We start from the raw sequence: 22,219 nt of genomic DNA on the forward strand, positions 1-22,219 counted from the left end.
CACAACTATTACGACTAGTGTAAACTACACCACTATCAAGCAAAGCGAATAACGCACTTATTTATGTAGCGTATAAATGACTACACCTCCGAGCATCCTTGGTGGCTCGGTCTTCAAGATAAGGTATGAATGCAACACGCTACTTATGTTCTAATCTCACTTCTACTTACCAGTTTCAGAGCTTTGAAAAATAATTCCTCGAATGCTGCTACCGACGCCGACAACTTCACTCCCGCAGTGCTGATAATAGAATGTACCTTTACGATACACGATACACATACCCCCACTCACGCAAAGCGTAGAGTCCCACGAAATGATCTGAAGCAAAGCAGAGTAACAAGAGCGAAGAGCGACAACGTTATTACCATAACGGAAAATCCCCTAAAAAAATCTCCCCTATCTTTTTTGTGCTACACATGACGACGCCCCCAATACATTCAAAAAAACTTATCCTCGAAAATTTGTTTACATTTTGCATGACTATCCTCGAAAATTTTAACGAAGCATAAAGTTTTCGAGGATAGTGAACTTTTGTTTGTTTACATTCGATGAACATGGTTCCGGTTCATTTTATGACAGGGTTCATTCAAAATGTAAACAAACAGAATCAAAACAAAAACAAATTATCCTCGAAATAATTTGGAATCTCGTAAATCTTTTCGAGGATATTTCGTTAACGAATGTACTTACCAAAACATTTACGAAAACAGGGCGAACAGACAACTTGGGTATCCTCCAAAAATCTATGTTTCGATAAATTTTTTGAGGATAGCCATGCAAAATGTAAACAAATATTCGAGGATAAGTTTTTGTCAATGTATTGTGTATTATCGTGTCTCGTCATTTGTATTTGCTCTTTTCTCTCTTGATTTTGCTTTGCTTCTCTACATGTCCGTGGACTCTTCGCGTTGTGTGGTGCTATGTTTGTGTGTAACAACGGAAGGTTGCAGGGGCGGGCGTCGAGTGTGTTGTTTATCAGCTGTGATCTGTGCGTGTGAAACTTTTTCGTTGTGCTGAAACGGGTGAGTGAGAGTAAGATTAGAAACAGAATGCCGTGTGCATGTATACCACAGCCTGAAGACTGAACCACCAGACTTGCTGAGAGCAGGAATGATGTACACGTAATATAAATTGGAGCGTGGTACGCTTGCGCGTCATGGTGTAGTTAAGAAGAAAAAAAGAAGCAGTGCTACAGTCGTACTAGACTCTGGAATGGGTTGTATCGGTTGAACTTTTCTTATTTTTCAGATTCAAAAATCTGTTTGCTCTACAAAGTCGATGAGTGCATCTAATCAGGTAAATATAATTATATGCTTTTATCCCAGATATCTGGCTTAAAGTTTTTTTTGTCTTTTAGTTCTGCAGCGCCATGGTGAACGTTGGGAGGTGTTGGCACGGAAGACGAAGCGAGAAAGGGTTCACGACAACTATGCGGTGAGGACATCAACGGATTGTGCATTTACAGTTAGCGGGTGAGCCCACGCTGTACCTCGTAGGAGAACCTGGCCATGGGTATCGGAGAATGCATATCGTATGCCAGGATCGTGCTTGGCCTTGAACACTGACTCTGCTCGATCACGGGTTCCAAATTGGTCATTACGTTACCGGCGGCTTGCCAGCAATCAGCATTGGGTGTTCTTTTTCCGTTCAGTTCTTCCTACCGTCCTTCTGTGTATAAAGTGCCTTCCATTAACAGTAAGTTTGATCAATCATCATTCTACACAAATTTGTTTGCTTTTATTTAAGATCAATTTTGCATCTTTTAGTCTCCCGACAACAAGTTGGAGTTGCTTCTAGCACGGATTATGATGGTGCTGTTGCTGAAGAGGAATGTTGTGTTGCCTGGTTGCACTGGACAGGATGGTTCACACAGTGTAGTCGATCTCCTGTTGGTGTCGATTGTTCCCTTCGAGCCGGAGGCCCATCCCGACCGCTCAGTGCGATAGTGTTAGGTGCTAGAAATACAAGATGTAAATATAAAATGATTACTTTACATGTTAATACAGAAGAGGTGATTATATAGGTTATAGAATTACGGCTTTTACTTACTAATAAAAACATGAACGAGTGAAATGCATCACGTACATATTGCGCAGCTGAACCAGGCAAAGAAATGCTCCAGTGTCGTCCCCATTTTTGTCCGGAACATGGTCGTCGTGAAGGTTAATGTAGTAACGGTATTTGAAGGCATATCCTGAGCCGATCCCTATGACGATCGAAAGATCCGCAGCATCCTTTCTTATTGACGAAATCATTGCCTGCATAAATTGCTCAAAACAAATCGCACGACTTGAAACCTAATAAAATTTTCCGCAACATTTATTGGCGGAAAAGAGATTTTGATCAACAATCACACAGTGAATAGAACGAAGACGATCGGCTTCGTTAACCTCTCCCTCTCTTCTAATCAAATCACGCATGAACTCTTACCCCTTCTCCATGAGCAGCCAGACCAAAAATCAGCGATCAAAGATACAGGGCTCGCCTATTCACTTTGCGATGCGAACGGCATATTTTGTACAAAGTGTTTCAATTTGTTATATACATTTTTTCGACAAAACCTACCGTCTTGACAATAAAATCATATCGAAAATCATGTGAAAGAGATCGATGAACTAAAAACACTTTGGGATTGAATGAAAATACTCAAACGAACTGTAAAACAATAATGACGGTATAATATATACCGTTTGTATCGTAAAGTAACGAGACAAACCCTGTACGAGTGCACACATGCCCATACACATATTCACCCAAACAAGGTGAATCTATAGGCGTAAGCGAGATGGGTATAATAATAAAAGGAGAGCAAAATGTAAACATTTTGGTCATCATGAACCAAACTCGAGTGTGTGTCAAATCATCCATGAGTGCGAACGGAAGAGGTGTATAAATAGAAAGAGAGGGGGATATTTATCCTCGAAAATTTCCCCTTGGGACATAACCAGCTGATTCGATGCGGTCATGTAAACGTCAACCTGGTGCTGTTCTTCTACTTCTTTCCATGTGTCAAAACGGGCTTTTTACCCACTGGTCCTGTCGAGCAGTTTCCGAACAAGGTCCTCAGCTTTGTAGCCTATTTTGTGCCCGCGTGCAACATACCATATTGCTATCCCTCTTTGCCAGTACGGCAATGATCGTCTGTGCTGCTCTGTCAATTCTTCCACAGTCTGTGTCGATGTGTATACGTGTGTATGCCACTGCTCGACCGTGTAAACGCGCGGTATTGTTATGTGTTGTCGCGTCGGTGTAGACTTGACAGGTACGGTGCCGGCACGGAAACAAACCATTGGCCGCAGTTGCTGTTATGGATTAGAATTGTGTTTAGGCAAAGCATCCGCGCTTCCGGATGTGTGTTCGGAGCCGGCATCGGATACTATCGGAGTGTTTAAAGAGGCGGATGAGGTCTCTGAGGGCCAAAGCCTCTTTTAATAAATGATTTAAAAAAGAGCTGTTTAGTTTGTGAAGCAAATAGTGGCATGGCGAAAGAAGACACATATCAAGCTTCGCGTAGACGGGACATACTTTTGACAGGCGACTTTTGACAGCTCCAGCGACCTATTGTTCTCAAGTCGCCGGCTTGTAACCCGATGTATGCGGGAAACACGCCGGCGACACGGATGACGGATCGGGGATGTGGTGGTTAGCACTGGTAGGTTGGGGAGTTGAACTGTTGTGCGATGAACAGGCAGCACATAAATTTAAAAATTCACCGTTATAATTTTTTTTTATGTATGAAAATTCCTTAATCTTCTAGAAATGAAATAGAAAAATGATTGTAGATTTTTAATAGCACAAAGCACTGTAAAAAACTTGAAACTAGAAGCCACTCCAATATTTTTTGTGCATGTAAAGTTTTCCCTATAAGCTTTTAAACTGTACCGAGTAATACTTTATACATCTTTGTTCTGTAAAATATGAGTTTCTATCAATACAAGCTCTCCAAAACTAACAAAACATTATCGAATTTATATCGAATTTAATAGTTTACCTTGAAGCCATAATTGATTCGATCCTATCCACAGTGATAAACACAGTGGAGTTATTTTTTTTGGGGCATTTGACAGCTACAGCTGCATGTAGCCGCTGCTACCACAAGAGGGGTCGAAAACGGTAGCTACGAGGACGCGTCTGACAGCATACAAGAACAAAGGAAAATCGGTGGTTGTCAAAAGTATCCCGTCAAAAGTATGTCCCGTCTACGGCCGGTTTCACAATACATACAAACAGCGTGATCACACACACATGTATACCCCTGGAGCGCAAACGCTCACACACACCACCCCATAAGCCCGAATCCGAACGTCCTCAGAATCCGCATGCAACGTCCTAATTTTATGTCACAAGCCCGCCGGCCATACAAAATTGAGGACGTTTTTACATGGGCTGAGGACATTCTGAGGACGTTCGGATTTGGGCTTATGGGGTGGTGTGCGTGAGCGTTTGCGCTCCAGGGGTATACATGTGTGTGTGATCACGCTGTTTGTATGTATTGTGAAACCGGCCGTAGACGGGACATACTTTTGACGGGATACTTTTGACAACCACCGATTTTCCTTTGTTCTTGTATGCTGTCAGACGCGTCCTCGTAGCTACCGTTTTCGACCCCTCTTGTGGTAGCAGCGGCTACATGCAGCTGTAGCTGTCAAATGCCCCAAAAAAAATAACTCCACTGTGTTTATCACTGTGGATAGGATCGAATCAATTATGGCTTCAAGGTAAACTATTAAATTCGATATAAATTCGATAATGTTTTGTTAGTTTTAGAGAGCTTGTATTGATAGAAACTCATATTTTACAGAACAAAGATGTATAAAGTATTACTCGGTACAGTTTAAAAGCTTATAGGGAAAACTTTACATGCACAAAAAATATTGGAGTGGCTTCTAGTTTCAAGTTTTTTACAGTGCTTTGTGCTATTAAAAATCTACAATCATTTTTCTATTTCATTTCTAGAAGATTAAGGAATTTTCATACATAAAAAAAAATTATAACGGTGAATTTTTAAATTTATGTGCTGCCTGTTCATCGCACAACAGTTCAACTCCCCAACCTACCAGTGCTAACCACCACATCCCCGATCCGTCATCCGTGTCGCCGGCGTGTTTCCCGCATACATCGGGTTACAAGCCGGCGACTTGAGAACAATAGGTCGCTGGAGCTGTCAAAAGTCGCCTGTCAAAAGTATGTCCCGTCTACGCGAAGCTTGATATGTGTCTTCTTTCGCCATGCCACTATTTGCTTCACAAACTAAACAGCTCTTTTTTAAATCATTTATTAAAAGAGGCTTTGGCCCTCAGAGACCTCATCCGCCTCTTTAAACACTCCGATAGTATCCGATGCCGGCTCCGAACACACATCCGGAAGCGCGGATGCTTTGCCTAAACACAATTCTAATCCATAACAGCAACTGCGGCCAATGGTTTGTTTCCGTGCCGGCACCGTACCTGTCAAGTCTACACCGACGCGACAATACATACCAATTCCGCGCGTTTACACGGTCGAGCAGTGCCATACACACGCATACACATCGACACAGGCTGTGGAAGAATTGACAGAGCAGCACAGACGATCATTGCCGTACTGGCAAAGAGCGATAGCAATATGGAATGTTGCACGCGAGCACAAAATTGGGTACAAAGCTGAGGACCTTGTACGGAAACTGCTCGACAGGACCAGTGGGTGGTACCCACCACGACAAATCCTCTCAACTCACTTTGGTCGGAATGTTGAATCCGAAATTTATACCACCAGTCAATCACTTTTTCCCATAGTGACAGGTTGTTGGTAGCTGTCAAATCATTTGTGTAGTTTTATGCTTCAGCGGCTATGTTTGTGACGCTTGCTTCTGCATTGTAGGCAAGGAAATAGTGTATTGTTCAATGGTTGTATTTCTATTAAAAGTTAATTACTTCATCTTAATCTGATTATGTCGGTAGCACACTAAAGGAAAAGTGGTAAAGTGAAGCGCGAAAGTGGATCATTTCCGAGCAAAGTGATCTGAAAGCATTTGAAATCTATAAAAGTATGGGTAGCGATAGGTAAACGAACGGTTCCTTTGGTAACGCAATCGATTGTGCAGGTTTCTAGTGTGAAGTGTGCTGCATTAATTATTTTCTGTTACTTGTTTTTCAGTGAAAGATGTGTTAATTGTGCTTAAAAGAACATCAACATGGATGAACACGATTATCGTAGTGTAATAATTTATCATGCTCGGAACCGCTACTACTACACGATGCAACGCTCCGCCTTGGAAGCGATGGCAAAGTACACCAATGACTTTAGCTTCCGCTTCCTGAATGGTCTCTCACTAATACTTGACGGGTTTCGGCTTCAGGAAGGTATCCGCGAGCTAAACCAGCTTCGCAACGAAACGGAACTCGGCATGGCGGTAACGCTCTGCCTTATGTACACCCATAAACGATGCCACATCGTGGACAAAGAAGAGCTGATCAGCCTCGATACGCAGCTGAAAGAGGAACGGAAGCGTCTAACGGCTCAATCCGCCTATTACGCCGCACTGTTTCTGCACCTGAGCGGTAAAACGGAGAAGGCCAAAGAGTACGCCGATAAAGCACTCCGGATGGCCCCTAACCATGCGGATATACTGTCGCTGAAGGGATGGTGCGAGCTGTTGCTGGGCAAGGCAAACAATCAAACTTTGGAGCTGTTTAACAGTGCGCTGGAAATTGGTGGAAAGCATTTGGACGCGTACCTTGGGCAGGTTAGATTTTATCAGCTAAACAATGACTTTGATGCGGCAACGGCTGTACTGAACCAGGTTGCGGTAGGATTTCCAGCTGTGATCATTCCGCTGGTAGAGAAGATGAAAACTCACCTTGCTAACTGGCATTGGGAGCACACGTCCGAGTTGGCGAACCGCATTTTGTCGGAGAAACCTGCCAGTCTGGAAGCTCTCACGGTGAAGATTATGGTGTTGATCGTAAAGGAGGGTAACTACACGGCGGGCGCGAGTGCGTTACAGTACCTGGCCAGTTCGGCTGAGAAAATTGAGCCCGGCAATGGGGAACTGTTTCTGAAGCTCGGTCAATTATATTCGGTCGTGTGTGGGCGAGATGCAAACGTGTTGACCGAAACGTTTAAGCTTGTCGAGCGAGCGGTGAAGCTGAAGGGATCCAATGCGGAATACCTGACCGAGCTGGGATATCAGGCGATACTGCAGCGGCGATACCGCGAAGCGGTGGCACACTTTAAAAACGCGACGAAGGTAAACGATAGTTCGATTCGAACGCTATGCGGTCTCACGCTCTGCCAGATGTTGGAAAATGGAGTATCGGATCAGGTGAAGCAACAGCTAGAGTTTCTATTCGAGGTTCAGGGCCGTACACCGAACCCGTTGCTTCTGTTCATGACCGCAAAGATGTACGCTAACAACCCAACTAAAGCGACGGAACTACTACTAGCCGCATCTGAAGCACACTTCAAAAATCTCAAAGCTGTCCCTTACGGTCCAGAATATCTGCGACTTTTTAATCCGGACTTTCTGTTACAGCTCGTGCATGAACTGTTGACACATTCGCCCGTCAAAGGGATGTCGGTCGGAGGCACACTGTGCTCCACGCCGGGTGAACTACAGCAGCATCCGGTGTTGTTGCAGGCAGTTAATTTGCTAGAAGCGGTAGTAAAAGCTTGCCCGGGACTAGTGGAAGCCGTGTACCTGTTGGCCGTGGTACAGCGGCTTGGCGGAGAGATTGGCCTTGCTTCGGTAACGTTGAATCGCATACTACAGGAGCTTGATCCGGCATATTCCAATGCACATCTGCTGCTTGCGGAAGTACACATCGAGCAGAAACAGTATCAGCGGGCCGCGCAGAGCCTAGAGATATGTCTAAGCCACAGCTTCAAGGTACGCGAGAATCCGATGTACCATTTACTTTACGGAGTGATACTAAAGAACCAGCAACAGTACGAGGAAGCGCTGAAGAGTTTCTTTATGGCGATGAATCTATGTGGTATTAGCACTTCGGTTGGCGGTGTTGGTGGTTCGAGTGGAGTGCCGTCAGCTGTTCTTGCCGCGACGAAAGGCAACAGCGATACAACAGGAACGCAACAGCTTAATATAGCCGATCGGCTCACACTCTACCTGGAGATGATTGAAACACAGCAGAAAATCAACCAGCACACGGAAGCGCTGAAGCTGCTGGAGTTGGTATCTACCGAGTTTGGTGGAACCTCCGAAGAGGGACGGTTGGTGCTGGCAATGGCCGATTTCTATCTGCAACAGGGAAACCAAACGAAAGCTATTGACCTTCTAAAGAAGATGCAACCGGACCAGCTATATTACGTGCAAGCAAAAACCAAGATGGCATACATATATCTGAATCATCGTAAGGATCGGCTAACATTTTCGCAGTGTTTCCGCGAGCTGGTTGCTAACTGTCCGAATGCCTCCAGCTATCTGATGCTCGGTGATGCGTACATGTCTATACAGGAACCGGACGATGCAATCAAAGCGTATCGTGAAGCGATCCGACAAAGTCCGCACGATGCACTGCTGGCGAGTAAGCTGGGCCGCGCGTACGTCCGGACGCACCAGTATCAGAAGGCTATCACCTACTACCAGGAAGCGATCCTTCACCCGGAAAACTATCCACTGAAGCTTGATTTGGCGGAACTGTACCTGAAGCTAAAACAGTACCAAAATGCAGAACAGACGCTTGCAGACGAGCTGAATGGTAAAGCGAGGTAATTCCGATGACTGCCGGTTTGGTTGACTTGTTATTTAAAATATGCTTAAAGATATAATTATACAAGTATTTTCCTCTAGACATCTCGCACTTTTGTTGTGAGATACGTTCTGCTTAAATTAAACATTTGCATTTTATTTATTCATTAGGAACGGCCTGGTCGTATTGCTAAACATTTGCAATTTTGTACTCTTATTTTTGTTTCGTAGCGATTCGGACGAGCTGTCGGCCTTACAAGTGCGTACAAAGCAGTATCTCCTGCTAGCCCGTATTCGTGAAAAAGCTGGACAAGTAAATGCGTCGCTTCAGACGCTTAAAGAGGCACGGGATAATCAACTTAAGGTACAGCATCGATTGCTTCTCGACCAAACGGTTACGGGTATTCCGAGTGAGCAGAATAAGATGCTTGCAAGGTACGGATTATCACGCCCGACATACGCGACGTAGCGGCAAGATGTAAATAATAATTTTGCTAATATTTCAGAATATGTGTGCTTATGGCTGAACAGTCCCAGGCGATTCGCGACAATGAGCAGATGATACATCACTACAAGGAAGCGCTAAAGTATACCTCGAACGATACAAGCGTAATGGCTTCCCTAGCCCGTATCTACATGCAGCTGAATCGAATGGACGAATGCCAGACAACCTGCGTGCAGATCGTACAACTCGATCCGAACAACGAAGTGGCGCTTGTGATGATGGCTGATCTGTCCTTCCGCCGGATGGACTTTGAAAATGCGGCCTACCATTTCTCACAGCTTTTGCTTTACCAACCCACGTACTGGACAGCGCTGGCACGATTGATCGAGGTGTTGCGACGCAGCGGCACACTCGTTGAAGCGGCTAGCTTCTTGCAACGTGCCGAAGAAGAGGCAACCCGGTCGGATTGTGAGGCGGGACTAAGCTACTGCAAAGGACTGTGCGAATGGTATCGCGGCAATCCGAACAGTGCTCTTCGGCTGTTTAACTACTGTCGCCGGAACGAGGAGTGGGGCCAGCAGGCGATCTACAATATGATTGAAATTTGTCTCAATCCCGACGGCGATCTACCGTCCGAAGGGTCCGTCATCGATATCGGCGCGGATGATCTCGAGATAAAGGATTCGCGTGCGATGGCACTACGCACGGCAGAACGTTTGCTGAACGAGCTCAAACCACGTCCCGGTGTGCTGGACAACGAAGCGTTAAACCATCGACTGTTGGAGAACTTTTTGCTGGTCGCGTCCCGCCAAAAGCATAACGTTGAGCAGGCGTTACAAAACTTCACCACCATCGCATCGCAGGATGAATACATTGGGGCGATCTACGGGATGGCTGTCACGCACGTCATCCTCAAGCAGAGCCAACGGGCGAAAAATCAGCTCAAACGGGTAGTCAAAAATACCTGGACGTTCGAGGAGGCTGAATATCTGGAGAAATGTTGGTTACTACTGGCCGACCTGTACAATCAGGCTGGTAAGTACGAGCTGGCGACGGATCTGTTGAAGCGTGTGCTACAGCACAACAAGTCGTGCACGAAGGCGTACGAGCTCGGCGGAATAGCGTTCGAGAAGGAACAAAACTACCGGGCGGCTGCAATGTATTACGACAGTGCGTGGCGTTACTGTGGCAAATTGAAACCAAACATCGGTTACAAGCTGGCGTTCAATTACATGAAAAACAAACGGTACGCGGATGCGATCGATATCTGTCAGCAGGTGTTGAAAATCCATCCCGAGTATCCATCGATACGCAAAGATATTTTGGAAAAGTGTCGAAATAATCTTAAAATGTAAAACCCCCGGAAGTAATGGAAATCAAGAGAAGAAAAGTGATCGCATCGGAGGCCTTTGAAAAGGTATTCACCTAGGTTAGTTACTTTCCTGCACTTTTTGCACCGGTCCTGTAAGGCATTAATTGAATTGAATATGAACGCGCGAAGAATTACTGCAGTAGTGTAGTTACAGTTTGGCACACATTCCACACAAACTTTTAGAATTAATATTTATTCACCAGTAATTACAATTTAATCCCATTAAGATGGCATCGTGTTGATAATTTGCGAAAGAAAAGTTTACGTTTTTGGTTAAGACACCACTAATACGTATATTGGTATATATGTATAAGCTAGCATATCATTGATCTTTCGCTCAATTAGTTTTTCGTGATTGTGGTTAAGTGTACTATACTGACATTTATTACGATTACCCAGTGTCTTTTGTTTGTTTTTTTATCTAGTGTGAAGCCTTCTTATGTAGTTATCGCAAAATTCATTAACTTTACATTTTGCAGATGTTTAACTAAACACAATATAAAACAATGACTTGAAGGTTCCAATCTGCCGTCGCTTGATAGGCTTTATCGCATCGTTTTTGCTTCTAATACTTCGATGGAAAAGGTGTAAGATTCCTATATAATCGGATACCGTTCGTATTTCAGATTTCCGTTTCATTCTTGTGCTTTCTTTTCAAATATTAGTAGAGAGATCTGAACGCATCACCTGTGTCGTTATAGTAGGGGAGAGGCCTACAAATACTCGATTATTGAACAAAACTTTCTAGCGATCGGACTTAACATAAAGCGTTGTTAATTACTGTTTAGCTATCATTAGCATTTAAGCAACACTGTCCACTTCTTTTAAACAATTGCCGCTTTTACAGTTGTTTTAACGTGCGGACGTTTTGGTCTGTGATCTAGTAAACAATACTTGTCTGGGGATATGCGAATTCACAAATTCAAGTACATTATTTGTGTAGCAGAAAGAGCACCACAGAAGCTTAGCATGGCGGCAATGGTTACTACGGCCGTCGTCGTACCGGTCCAGGCGACGATCGATCCCATACAGATAGACAGCACAAACTGGGCCAGAAACACCATACTGCTCACGATGGCTACATCTGTGCCAAGTCCTCGAACCGCACCGGTACTTTGTTTTGCGACACCACACTCATTCACCTCAAACTGTAGAATGGGGGAGAGTGGATAATTGGTCAGTTGGTGAACTGGCAACAAATTGGTGGTTTGACAGATATACTTACAACACCCTCCGAATGGTAGTGGGCCACGAGCAGGTAGGGCATGGTGAAAAGTGTCGAGTACATAACACCTGCCGTCCAGCTGAACACAATTACACCTACACGGTGCTTAGATAGAGCCATCATCGACATACCGACACAGTAGAACAGTAACCCTCCGACGTAGACACTTTTGGCGCGGAAACGCTTAATAAGTCGCTCGATGATCAGTGAGTAGCAGGCACAGGACAGCGAGTACATCGCCATTCCCCAGCATCCAAACCGAACACCGGCTTCGTACAACATATACTTTTCCGTACCATCAAGTGCCTGAAAACGAAGTGTCAAATATTAGGATGAGATAGGCAAAGTAGTGTTGAACTATCCGTACGATACATACCTTGGGATCTCCGTCAAACACAGCCTCCCCGACAAAGTCAGTAAAATAGAGTGAGTAGCAAACGTGTGCCATCCAGCAGAACAGATTCGTTAGGCAAACCATTCGCAACGAATGTGGCATGTACACGATTGACAGCAGATACATACTGAGGGTAACGGCCGGTTTGTCCTCTTCCTGTCCCGTTGTATCACCCCCAGTTTCCTCGACTTCACGTTTCATGTTACCAGCAATGGCCGCATCGTCATTAGTGGAATTTTTGCACGCATCGTGAAGGTTGAAGCTTGTCTCGGTGAAGTTTTCACCTGGCAGTTCATCGTAGTTGGCGCTAGTTGTTGGTGGTTGGTCGGTTGAATGATCATGTTTTAGTGTTGCACCGTATGTAACGGGTTCCGGTTCGCTTCCGGTGGCCATCGGAGGATCCTGTCGTTCGAGTTCCTCCTCCAGTATCCAGAGCGGTATTTCGCTAAAGCTCGTCACGGTACAGAGCACGCAAACGATGAAGATGATCGTGATGAGCGAGAAGACGGCTCGGACATGGCCCCCAAGCACGATCCCGAGCGAAGTGTTGTCCCAGTCAATACCGCCAAGAGAGTAGCCCATGAACCCACCCAACCCAGCCATAATGGTGAAGGTGGATAGCCCCCGAGCATGATCTTCCGGCACGGTAACATCGAGCAGGAAGGCTCGTGCCGGACTTTGGCAAGCGTCTGCATCGAAATCGAGCAGCACTGTACCGAGGATGGTGAAGAAGATGCCCCACGGATGGCGAGGTCTCTGTTCGGGGATGTCCGGCGGTACTAACGCTGCCCTGATCGTTGCGGTACGCTGTGACATTGGTTCCAGGCTGTGCAGTTTGATCGTATTGGATTGTGGTTCCTGCCACACATAACCAGCGAAGGTATTGTCTGCCGAGCTGTTCAGTGTGGTGTTGATGGCGTATGGGTTAAAGTCACCCATCGCATACCCCACGTCTTCACCGTTCGGGACGAGCAGCAACCCTAGCAGTACGCCCAATGACAGTAGCATTATGAACGGTCTCCGGCGGCCAAATTTGCTTCGGCACCGATCGCTCAGCGAACCGAGCACGGGCGTAAGAAAGAAGCCGACCAAGGGCGATAGACACCACACCAGCGTCATATGCTGATGTTCGACGCCGATTTTGAGCAGCGTCGGTGAGACGAACGCCGTCTCGGCCGCATAGGAAAACTCAATCCCCATTACCGCGGCAGAGATGCGTATCAGCTCCAGGCGTGTTTTGCGACTGTGAGGGAGTACAATGGCTGTAGTGGTGAAAGACGTCATAGTACAGGGAGGGTTGGTACACTCACCGATAGATGTGGGAGAAGTCAACCGCATTTTCGTTCCATCCCGTTCGGCCACCGAGCTCTGCATCCGTTCCGATCGGTGCAGATGTGTGCGTTCCTGTACCACCTTGAAGAACGGTATCCTTCAGATACTGACGTACTCCACCGGGATGTCGTTCGCGCCATCCTTCGTGCCACTGGCGAGCATTGGAACGCCACTCGTGCCATCGACCAGCGAAACCTTGGTACTCGTGCAGTTTGTCCATAGCTACAACGTCTTTGGGTGATACAACTGAAAGCAGGTTAAACACTACAACGGGTGAACTGGAGGTTAGTAACAATAGTAATAGTAATAATACTAGTGATAGAAGTAGTAGTTGCAGTAATAATAGGAGTTAATAGAATAGTACGTCACGCTTGATTGATTGTTGTACATAGTTTAGCATGCTTTTCATCTCTGTCACCGTGGCATATGAATGGTAGTGATCATTCTTTGAATTGGGTTGATTCGTAGAATTGATTAGTTTAGAACCAGCTGGTGAAAGTAGATGATAATCCTCCGTTTGGCATGTCTTCATTTCACTACACCGTCTATGTATAATAGATTAATAATTAAATTAAAAGTCTGCCAGGACTTTCCTTTCGTACGAGCTGCCACTATTGATGTGGGGTTCACACAGTGTTCAAGGATGTCTTTAAAGTAAGAAGCTCTTAACAGTTCCGTACCCTTTTTGTAGTTGTATCGTGAAGCATTAAGCTTGCAGAAAACACTTCCTCGAATGCTGAACCACCGATAACCCTGAATTAAATTTTGTATGTATGTGTTTTTGAGTAGTATGCACTGGCGGTTGCGAGTTAATTAGATTAAGAAGAAAAATATTCTACTCTTCCACTCGTATGTGTATGCTTCAAGTTATTCTATCAAAACTGGACCAAATACTTATTTTAATTTGGTAAATACTGTTTGTAGGTAATTTTGTTTTAGTAATAAGCACATCATTTTCATGGTAAATGTATTCGTTTTAAGTTGCGAACGTACACGCCACAGAGCACACCGTATTGACACAACACTCGAAATTTAAAACTTTACAGTTAAGCAGTAATTTAAAATCACCTTATATATTTACATAACACACCTAAAACGACTCGTTTGCGTTTTGCACAATTGCAGCTGCCTCTGCAGCAAGCGCAGCAACAAATCGGTCACATTTACCAAACCACCATCACCTCGACTAACAACCAACGCACTGAAGTCCGATAAAATTTGCTCTTTCCGCACAACAAGCCACGACGGGATCGTTATTAGTTCTGAAATGTTTGCTCGACCCAAACCACACTGTCAGTTGTGTCGCGCGCGACTGCCCACCAACTCCTACTGTCACTATCTGCACCACCGGCAGCAACAGGATCGATGGCAAAGATTGGTGCCACTTAGCAAACGAAGCGCACGAATGGTGCTGCACTAGTCGGGATTCAGTAATCTTTTTTTTCTTCTTATTGCTCTTAGGTGTACGGTGAAGAATCAACCCAAATCTTAAGGTAAGGAGTTTGGGGTGGACAAATTCTTAGTTCAACTAATCGAACTGGCTGTTGAGGTTAGTGAGGTTTGATAGTATTTATTTGATTGTTTAGTTCATCCATGCTGTAGTAATTTTATGCCATCTATATAATACTGAAGAAGAAGAGAGTTTCCTTCTAGCGGAACTTTTCTAACACACCTTCCTCCATGTTGCTGCTACACAGCTGGGTCGTATCGTTGGTGCTAACATTATGTGGCTTCTTGAGCATCTGCGGCACCATACCATATTGAGGCCATAACCGGGTACCTTGGACATCCCTCACATGACGTACGCTATTATGTCAGTGACGATGATGGAATCTGATCTTCTTCCACGTGGCAGTTACAACAGATGATGGTATGACATAAGATCAGCTGGTAGTTGAGAAATTATTTCTGAGAAACTACCGTTTATATTTCGATTGGTGAAGTTTACCATGAAGTATTGATTGCGACTTCTAATCAACTTTTTCGGCTGAAGTCTTAATAGCATCTTTCCCCCCCCACTCACGGCACTCACTTTTCGCTACTGAGTTTAGCGCGGCACAATTTAGGTAAAAGTTAAGCAAAAACTGTTGTAATAACAATTTATAATAATTATAAATAATAAATAAATAAATAATTATAGTAAAATGTCTGAAAAAGATACACTATTGCGTAACTCACTTGTAAAAATGACTGCCCGTGAGTGGGGGGGGGGGGGTGCATCTATTCAGACTTTACCCTGTTTTTCTTTGACACTTCAATCTTTAAAGGTATCGGCCTGCCATTTATGTTTTAAAGGTAACGGCCTGTGGCTTGATTTTAACCGTAGCAAAGTAGTCAGCTTTGTGTACGGGGAGATCTGGATGGGAGTTGAGCCGCTGTCGCCTCAGCCAACCGGACCGCCCAAAGACTTCTAACATTCCCAGAAAATATTCTAAACTTTAAGATATCTCGAACGATACTTAAATCCTATTCTTGTTCTTTTTATCGTTTACTTAACTAAAAGATTTTCTATATGTTCCTCCATAACTTCACCACGAACTAACTGGATTTTTTTTCATCTTCCTTCCTCGAAGGGTATTTATTTCTCAACTAAGCTACTTATCTTTCTGTGGTCGTAATGAGATCTCTGGAGAATTTATGCCCCCGGCTGCTTCGGGACGTTGTGAGCATCCCAACTGAGAATCACTGACGGGTGTGCTATTATTCCGGTACGACTCCACGCTACCAATAACACGAAAACGTTGGAATTTCTGGAAAAAGAGTGCATTTGTTACATAAAGCAAGACATAATTAACCAATTTTGCAAGTGCAATTAGTACCGAAAAGCGACCGGGAAACAAAACAAAAGGTTTACCCGGTTCGCAGTGGTCCTGGTGGTCGATCGTGGACGATGTTTGTCATTCAAACAGTTGTCACACGTAATTAGTAAACTTTATCGGTCAGCTCTACCTACTGCTGTGGGATTAAGGGTCAGAAGAAAGTATCTTGCGAGATGCTGTGCGGGGAAAGAGAGAGAGAAAGAGAGAGAGAGAGAGAAAATCAAGAGATAACGAAGAAGGGGCATAATCCCGCATCGTTGATGAGACAGTGATATGTCGACTGGGACGTGTAGCCGCTTTCGCCAGCGTTTTAGTATGTACAGCGAAGAACACATCCAACGTTTCTAATGATTTTTTAATTGGAGCACGACCGTCTGCCATATCATAGCCAACACAGCAGCGCTAACACATTATAGCGAGCGTGAGACTGACGGGTTGAATCTGATGCCACACGTCGCATGTGGCACATATGGCACTGCTTGGTGTCGTGTCGACATGAATGTCATGGAGACTGGTTAAACTCTACCTGATTGTATTTTCTCACAATGAGGCCCCCCTATCTCATCTCCCCTACCCCACCACTACCTACACTCGCCCCACTAGAACTCTCAATTTTCCCACGAAATCTTCCTTTTCCGGTAAAAGCATACTTACTTGCTCGCACCCTGAACATGGGTTGCACTATTATGCGATTGCGCAAATAAATCCTCAGTGTGTGTTTGTGTGTGGGTGTGGGTGTGTGTGTGCGATGCGTGTGTGTGTGAATGCGATAAAAAAAAACAATAAGAAAAACACAGCAGCCACAGTAGGGTGATGTAAGCTATTGATAAAGAAAAAGGAGAGCTGAAAACTTCCCCCATTACTCGTTATCACAAGCGCAGGAACGGAAGTTCCTTCACAGTTCCTTCTTCCTTTTTTTTCGTAAAAGCGTGTGCATTGTGCACTACTACTTGTCCGTAGTGCTATCCATTTTATCCTCATGAATGGGAGCAAGTATACCCAAAAGGTTGATCGGAAAGATCTCAATTCATTGCAAAATCCGTTAAACGAGGTTTTCTGCGCTCTCGCATCTTTGTTGCACCCAATATTGGTTATGGTTAATTTTTCTCTTCATTTATCATTCTCGCTACCATTGTGCTGTGCGTTATTGTATTTTCTCTTTTGTTTACCGCCTTCTAGTACCGTATTGCAAAGGCTATGCAAGCTAGGGAGCTTGGGAGTATTAATTGAGGGGTGGATGGGACATGAGTTTCTGCTTACCGAAAAGCACTTAAATCGTTTAATGCATATTAAATTGTACTACTGTACATTTGTTTTGTTTTGTACGAAAAATAAGATTCTTTTTATAAAAATGGGTAAATGGAAAAAAATGCTTTTATAGAACATTATCACCCTTTTATCTAAGTTATAGTACCTAGGTTGAAAACATTAAAGTTTAGTTACCAAGTCATGTAAAAGCATTATCTCGACAAAAATAAAAAAATGCTGCAAAAAGAAACATTCCCTTTCCCCGCTTTGCATAGTGCCAGACGGTTGAAAGATTTCCCTGTGATAGCTTGGGCCCGAAACCGCTTTCTGAGCGTGCATCGGAAGGCGATACACCCGATTGGGGCACCCGACGTACACACCTAGTAGTTATCAGTTGTGTGTCGTAATTTGGGCGCTCTCTGGAGTGGATCTCGAATTCTCTCGTCCTCCCGCAAAAGCACAAGGACGAGCGAGAGCCGAGCATCTTGGGCACATTTTCGCTCTGTACGTGGTACGAGCTCTGGTGCTCATACGGCGGTATTCATGCCCATCTTCACAGCATCTTCGGAATCAACCACGTATCGTCACCTCGTACATCATCAATGTGGCAGCTGGCTGTGGTCCCACTAGCGCTCTTCGCTCCAAGCCGCTTAGTGTTGTTTGACAGTGACGGGCTGAACGGTTGAGCTCCGGTGAACCGCTGTGTTATTAGACACTGTTTCGGGGTGAGTTGCACCGTGGTGTTTAAAGTTTCCGGGCCTTCTGGCATGCCCGACGTTCCTGTTTAGAAGTTACTGCTTTCACATCCCTCCCATATTCTACCTTCCTGACGTTGGTGACAGTGGTTATAGGACACCTGGAAGTGCTGGATAAGGGAACCTTTAATAATTGCGCAAATGTGCAATGCCAAAAAAATAATCCTTTGTTAGTGAGCAAAGTTTTAGAGATTGGGTTTGGCTAGTTTAAAGTGGGGAGGTTCACTCGTTGCTGGGTGCAATCGTGTTGACAAGGACGTGGCTCTACGTTTGGGATCCGTAAATTGGGTTAAATTGTGTGCCCCTTTTTATCTTTCTTATCTAGCCTAATCAAACACCCGTTCTAAGTGGTCGTTAACGGAAGCAGAACAATAAAAAAACAGTGCTACTAAAAGTGTTTACAAAAACGACATCATTCTTTCACGCGTACAGTGAAAAAAGAAATCGCTCAAAAGAAAAAAGAAAGTCAACGAATGCGCTGCTGATTGCATAGCGTCAGGCGTCAACATGCTTCAAAGTCGCAACCATCAACGACTCATCATCAACAATCTCATAATAGACAAAGGAGTCAATTCAACCTATGCATAAAGTTGAAAGGATATTCCAAATCCCAACTAACCAAGACGGATTCCTGGAATGCAGGTAATTTAAGAAGAACAGGTTTATTGTTACACGCAAAAATTTACAAATCTTGCTTTAAGGCGTTATCATTTGCCGATAGGGCATGCCATATTTTATAGAACCCCACAATGAGATTAACTCAAAATTCTCTTTTTTACATTTAATTTCTTGAAGAACTATGCTGGGTGTAAATTGTGGAACTTTTCCACTGGTTAAGAAAACACGCCTTAATATTGTGTAACTTGATGCCTTGAAAGAAAGGACGGTTTACTTCAGTAAGAAACCACGCAAAAAATGGGGAAGCTCCAGCACACACACCCATACATACGCATCCAAATACATGCGTTGGCAAGCATGCAGTCCAGCCCACATGTGTATTTATCTTACATGGAGAATATGGGTGTTATACTATCTTAATTTCTTAAGGAGAAAATCAAGATATAGCGAGCGGGAGAGCGAATCCTTAAGAATTGGACCATACCGGATCTTGGTGAGGAGATAAATGGTGAAGGTGTGTTAGTGTGCGTGTTTTTCGATATGTGTGTGTAGTTAGTAGAAACGGTTGCATAAATATCGGGAGACTAAGTGTTGTGGAACAGAGTGTGAAAGTTCTAAGACACAGTGTCCCCACCCTTGTGTCTGTCAACTATTACAGGGTTTTATGTGGGGTGTGTGAGTGTATTTAGTATCAAGGAGACCCCTCCAAACCATGATCCAATGGAAGTTATGCAATTGTAGAATTAGATAATTCTTCAGCGTACTACTTACTTTGTCCGCTATCGCGCAACGAGCGTCAAACAGCGTATCGAACAGGAGCTTTTACTTCATCCGATGCTAAAAGAATCTCGCATGCCTGCGATAAGGAGAGGCTGTGATGGAGGCTAGAGAATGAGAGACATGTAGGTGGTAGAGGTAGAGAAAGGGAGCGAGAAGGAGATAGTGAGAGAGAGAGAAGAAGGAAAATAGCAGTAGAGAAGAGATGTTTGAGCTCAATAGTGTTTTAGCGAGAGAACAGAACAGAGTACCTAAGATGACGAGTAGCGAAAATGATTTGATGAAAGTAGGATGCTTGATAAAACGAGAGTAGTAGAGAGATACAGAGAAAGTGAAAGAGAGAAAGAAAGAGAGAGAGAGATAAACCAATACATACGCAAGTAAGGACGAGCTAAACTAAACGATCTGACATACGGAGTCGCTGGGGCAGCAGCCTTTTGAGCAGCTGGCTATCGTGAGGATTTCTCTCCAACGCTATCTCTGCTTCACACACTACCAAAACTGATTGGCGGACAGATTAGGCTAATCTTTTGCCAAACTGGGTTTGTTGTTTTTTCTTCTCTTACTCTCCTTCTCTGCTTTGATTATGTTGTAAGCGACACATGGTTGCGTTGATGACCTTTCTTTGGACTTTTGCGGTCGCTTTTTGTGCCTACTCATCATATTACATGAAGCATGCCGGAAAATCAAAGAGAAAAAAGAAAAGGATGTTGTGGGAACTGTCAAAGTGAGACATGAAAACTATCTTTTCCGTAAAAAAACAAGAAAAAAAAGATAAAAGAATGGTGGGTTGTCCTGAATTTTCAATTAAGTCACATCAGGATGTTTGACATCCACCATCACCATCACCATGTAACGGTGTAAAGTAATCCATCCATCGTGGTTTATGTAATCAGTCGCCGCGTCCCTTATCTGCTACGCTGCTACCCACTGCGAACAGGAAGTGCTTTTTGCGAGTGGTTAAGTGGTGTGTCTGTGTGTGAATGTGTGCGTTTATGGATTGTGTTGCCATCTTCCATTTTACTATCCCAAGCGTCCATCGCTTGGCATCGAAATTATCGCTCGCATTTGGTACTGTGTGTGTGCGCGTTTGTGTGTGCTTTCGGTAGAAGCATAGATAGAATCACAGGCACGGTGAAACGTTACGCTTCATTTTATTGTTGTACGTGTGGTGAATGGTAAGCGTGGCGACACACTAGGTGTGACGGATACTCGCACACTCTTAGTAGCCAAAGGATGGATGGGTTCGTGTGTGGTGTGTAAAGCTAAGGTGATAAATGGAATGTAGGTGATGGGTTAATGGAATCAATGGTGCACACGAGATAGTGCGTTGCTTGTTTCAAGGTAATGTGCTTTATATCCATAAAAGACACACGTCTGTCTGCAGACAAGATGTTGCTGCACACACCCGATAACACGACTACCGTCTCCACTACTAATTATGCCGATTCTTGCACGGTAGCTTTTGTCCATTACGTGCGTTACTTCATGGCTAAAGTATATGTTCGCGTACTCCATCAGAGTATCCATCATTACATTAAGATGAAGTTGATTTGGTATTAAGTTACAGGATGCTGTTTTTTATCACTCATAAACATGTGTTTTTTTGTGCGTCAGACACACCATTTTTAGTGGCGTGAATCTTAAGCTATCTTTGTTTTTGTTTCGTGTAATCTCTCGTTTTAGGAATGAATGAATGTCTAGTTAACGAGCCAACGGGAACGGTTACCAAATGTACGATTAGAATAACAAAACGACCACAACGTTCCTACCAGTAAATCAAATAGTGCAAAATGAATATTGTTAACGAGTAGTTGCTGTTCCTCGCGTTCATCCCAGGGGCTTCAAGCCGCCGAGGGTGTAGGTAGTGTTAACGGGGAAGAAACACGGCTAGAGTATTTGAAGGGTGGAGATTCAAGAGAATAAAGAACTGGTCAACCGTCATCGCCACCAGTGTGCTTCGGGGCGCCTATCACTATGAGGGCGATAATACCTACGTCGGGAGAAACGCTTCGGGCCTGGCTGTTGTCGGCGTTGGTCGTGCACGGTGCAGTCGCAGGCAATCCGGACGCTAAACGGCTGTACGACGATCTGCTGAGCAACTACAACAAGCTGGTCCGTCCCGTCGTTAACACGTCCGATGTGTTACGCGTCTGCATCAAGCTAAAACTGTCGCAGCTAATCGATGTGGTGAGTAAGGTCTGCTAGACAGAAGCAGCACCATCCCCACTAATATACCGTTCATTTGTGTATCTTTCTCTTTGCCAATCACGGCAAATTCATAATCGTAGAATTTGAAAAATCAAATCATGACCACTAATCTCTGGGTGGAACAGGTAAGTCGGCGGCTAGGTCATGGAACGGTCACACTCTCCGGAGCACGATTTTGAGTGTTTGGTTTGCTTTTTTCATGACCAATTTCGATTCAGTCCTGGTACGACTACAAACTGCGCTGGGAACCGAAAGAGTATGGTGGGGTACAGATGCTACACGTACCCTCCGATCATATCTGGCGACCAGACATTGTGCTGTACAATAAGTAAGTATG

The 22,219-nt window shown here is 44.4% G+C and overlaps 3 protein-coding genes and 1 long non-coding RNA gene across 23 annotated transcripts in view; 3 read left to right on the top strand and 1 right to left on the bottom strand.

The window, feature by feature from the left end:
- Positions 1-103: 103 nt before the first annotated feature.
- Positions 104-2,032, top strand: LOC118514422. Its single transcript, XR_004906619.1, has 4 exons — positions 104-123; positions 174-1,296; positions 1,358-1,695; positions 1,767-2,032. It is a non-coding gene; the product is annotated as an uncharacterized LOC118514422 (long non-coding RNA).
- A 3,735-nt stretch (positions 2,033-5,767) lies between these two features.
- On the top strand, positions 5,768-10,729 carry LOC118513305 (tetratricopeptide repeat protein 21B-like). Of its 3 annotated transcripts, none has more exons than XM_036058908.1 (5): positions 5,768-6,041; positions 6,136-7,228; positions 7,514-8,706; positions 8,918-9,121; positions 9,193-10,729. In XM_036058908.1, the coding sequence occupies exons 2-5, from the start codon at positions 6,173-6,175 to the stop codon at positions 10,484-10,486; spliced, it is 3,747 nt and encodes a 1,248-aa protein (XP_035914801.1). In that variant the 5' UTR covers positions 5,768-6,041; positions 6,136-6,172; the 3' UTR covers positions 10,487-10,729. The 3 variants fall into 3 exon arrangements, with proteins under 3 accessions (XP_035914801.1, XP_035914783.1, XP_035914792.1); XM_036058899.1 differs by having other exon boundaries at positions 5,787-6,041; positions 6,136-6,267; positions 6,338-8,706; XM_036058890.1 differs by having other exon boundaries at positions 6,136-8,706.
- On the bottom strand, positions 10,647-16,407 carry LOC118513407 (solute carrier family 45 member 4). 8 transcript variants are annotated; one of them, XM_036059119.1, is made up of 6 exons: positions 16,274-16,407; positions 15,127-16,204; positions 13,433-13,718; positions 12,105-13,365; positions 11,729-12,034; positions 10,647-11,651 (listed from the first exon to the last, which is right to left on the bottom strand). In XM_036059119.1, the coding sequence occupies exons 2-6, from the start codon at positions 15,206-15,208 to the stop codon at positions 11,418-11,420; spliced, it is 2,169 nt and encodes a 722-aa protein (XP_035915012.1). In that variant the 5' UTR covers positions 15,209-16,204; positions 16,274-16,407; the 3' UTR covers positions 10,647-11,417. The 8 variants fall into 8 exon arrangements, with proteins under 8 accessions (XP_035915012.1, XP_035915007.1, XP_035915017.1 ...); XM_036059114.1 differs by having other exon boundaries at positions 10,649-11,651; positions 16,309-16,392; XM_036059124.1 differs by lacking the exons at positions 15,127-16,204; positions 16,274-16,407 and adding an exon at positions 14,545-14,940 and having other exon boundaries at positions 10,649-11,651.
- Positions 16,408-17,975: 1,568 nt separating this feature from the next.
- Positions 17,976-22,219, top strand: part of LOC118513535 (acetylcholine receptor subunit alpha-like) — a 32,561-nt gene continuing 28,317 nt past the window's right edge. Inside the window, exons 1-5 of one of the 11 annotated variants that reach the window (XM_036059540.1) lie at positions 17,976-18,246; positions 18,602-18,918; positions 21,358-21,861; positions 21,963-22,007; positions 22,101-22,210. In XM_036059540.1, coding sequence (XP_035915433.1) covers positions 21,649-21,861; positions 21,963-22,007; positions 22,101-22,210 — 368 coding nt within the window. In that variant the 5' untranslated portion in view covers positions 17,976-18,246; positions 18,602-18,918; positions 21,358-21,648. The other 10 variants (XM_036059486.1, XM_036059477.1, XM_036059410.1 and 7 more) reach the window with 10 other exon arrangements.

This window comes from Anopheles stephensi, chromosome X (genome assembly GCF_013141755.1).
Source record: "Anopheles stephensi strain Indian chromosome X, UCI_ANSTEP_V1.0, whole genome shotgun sequence".
In the NCBI taxonomy this organism is placed as follows: domain Eukaryota; kingdom Metazoa; phylum Arthropoda; class Insecta; order Diptera; family Culicidae; genus Anopheles; species Anopheles stephensi.

Coding starts and splice junctions, on each gene's coding strand:
- LOC118513407 (XM_036059119.1), bottom strand. CDS start 15,208: ATGGTGCCGCAGATGCTCAAGAAGCCACATAATGTTAGCACCAACGAT. Junction 12,035..12,104: donor TGTTTGACGGAGATCCCAAG/GTATGTATCGTA, acceptor CTTCGTTTTCAG/GCACTTGATGGTACGGAAAA. Junction 11,652..11,728: donor ACTACCATTCGGAGGGTGTT/GTAAGTATATCT, acceptor CCCATTCTACAG/TTTGAGGTGAATGAGTGTGG.
- LOC118513305 (XM_036058890.1), top strand. CDS start 6,173: ATGGATGAACACGATTATCGTAGTGTAATAATTTATCATGCTCGGAAC. Junction 8,707..8,917: donor GAGCTGAATGGTAAAGCGAG/GTAATTCCGATG, acceptor TTTGTTTCGTAG/CGATTCGGACGAGCTGTCGG. Junction 9,122..9,192: donor CAGAATAAGATGCTTGCAAG/GTACGGATTATC, acceptor CTAATATTTCAG/AATATGTGTGCTTATGGCTG.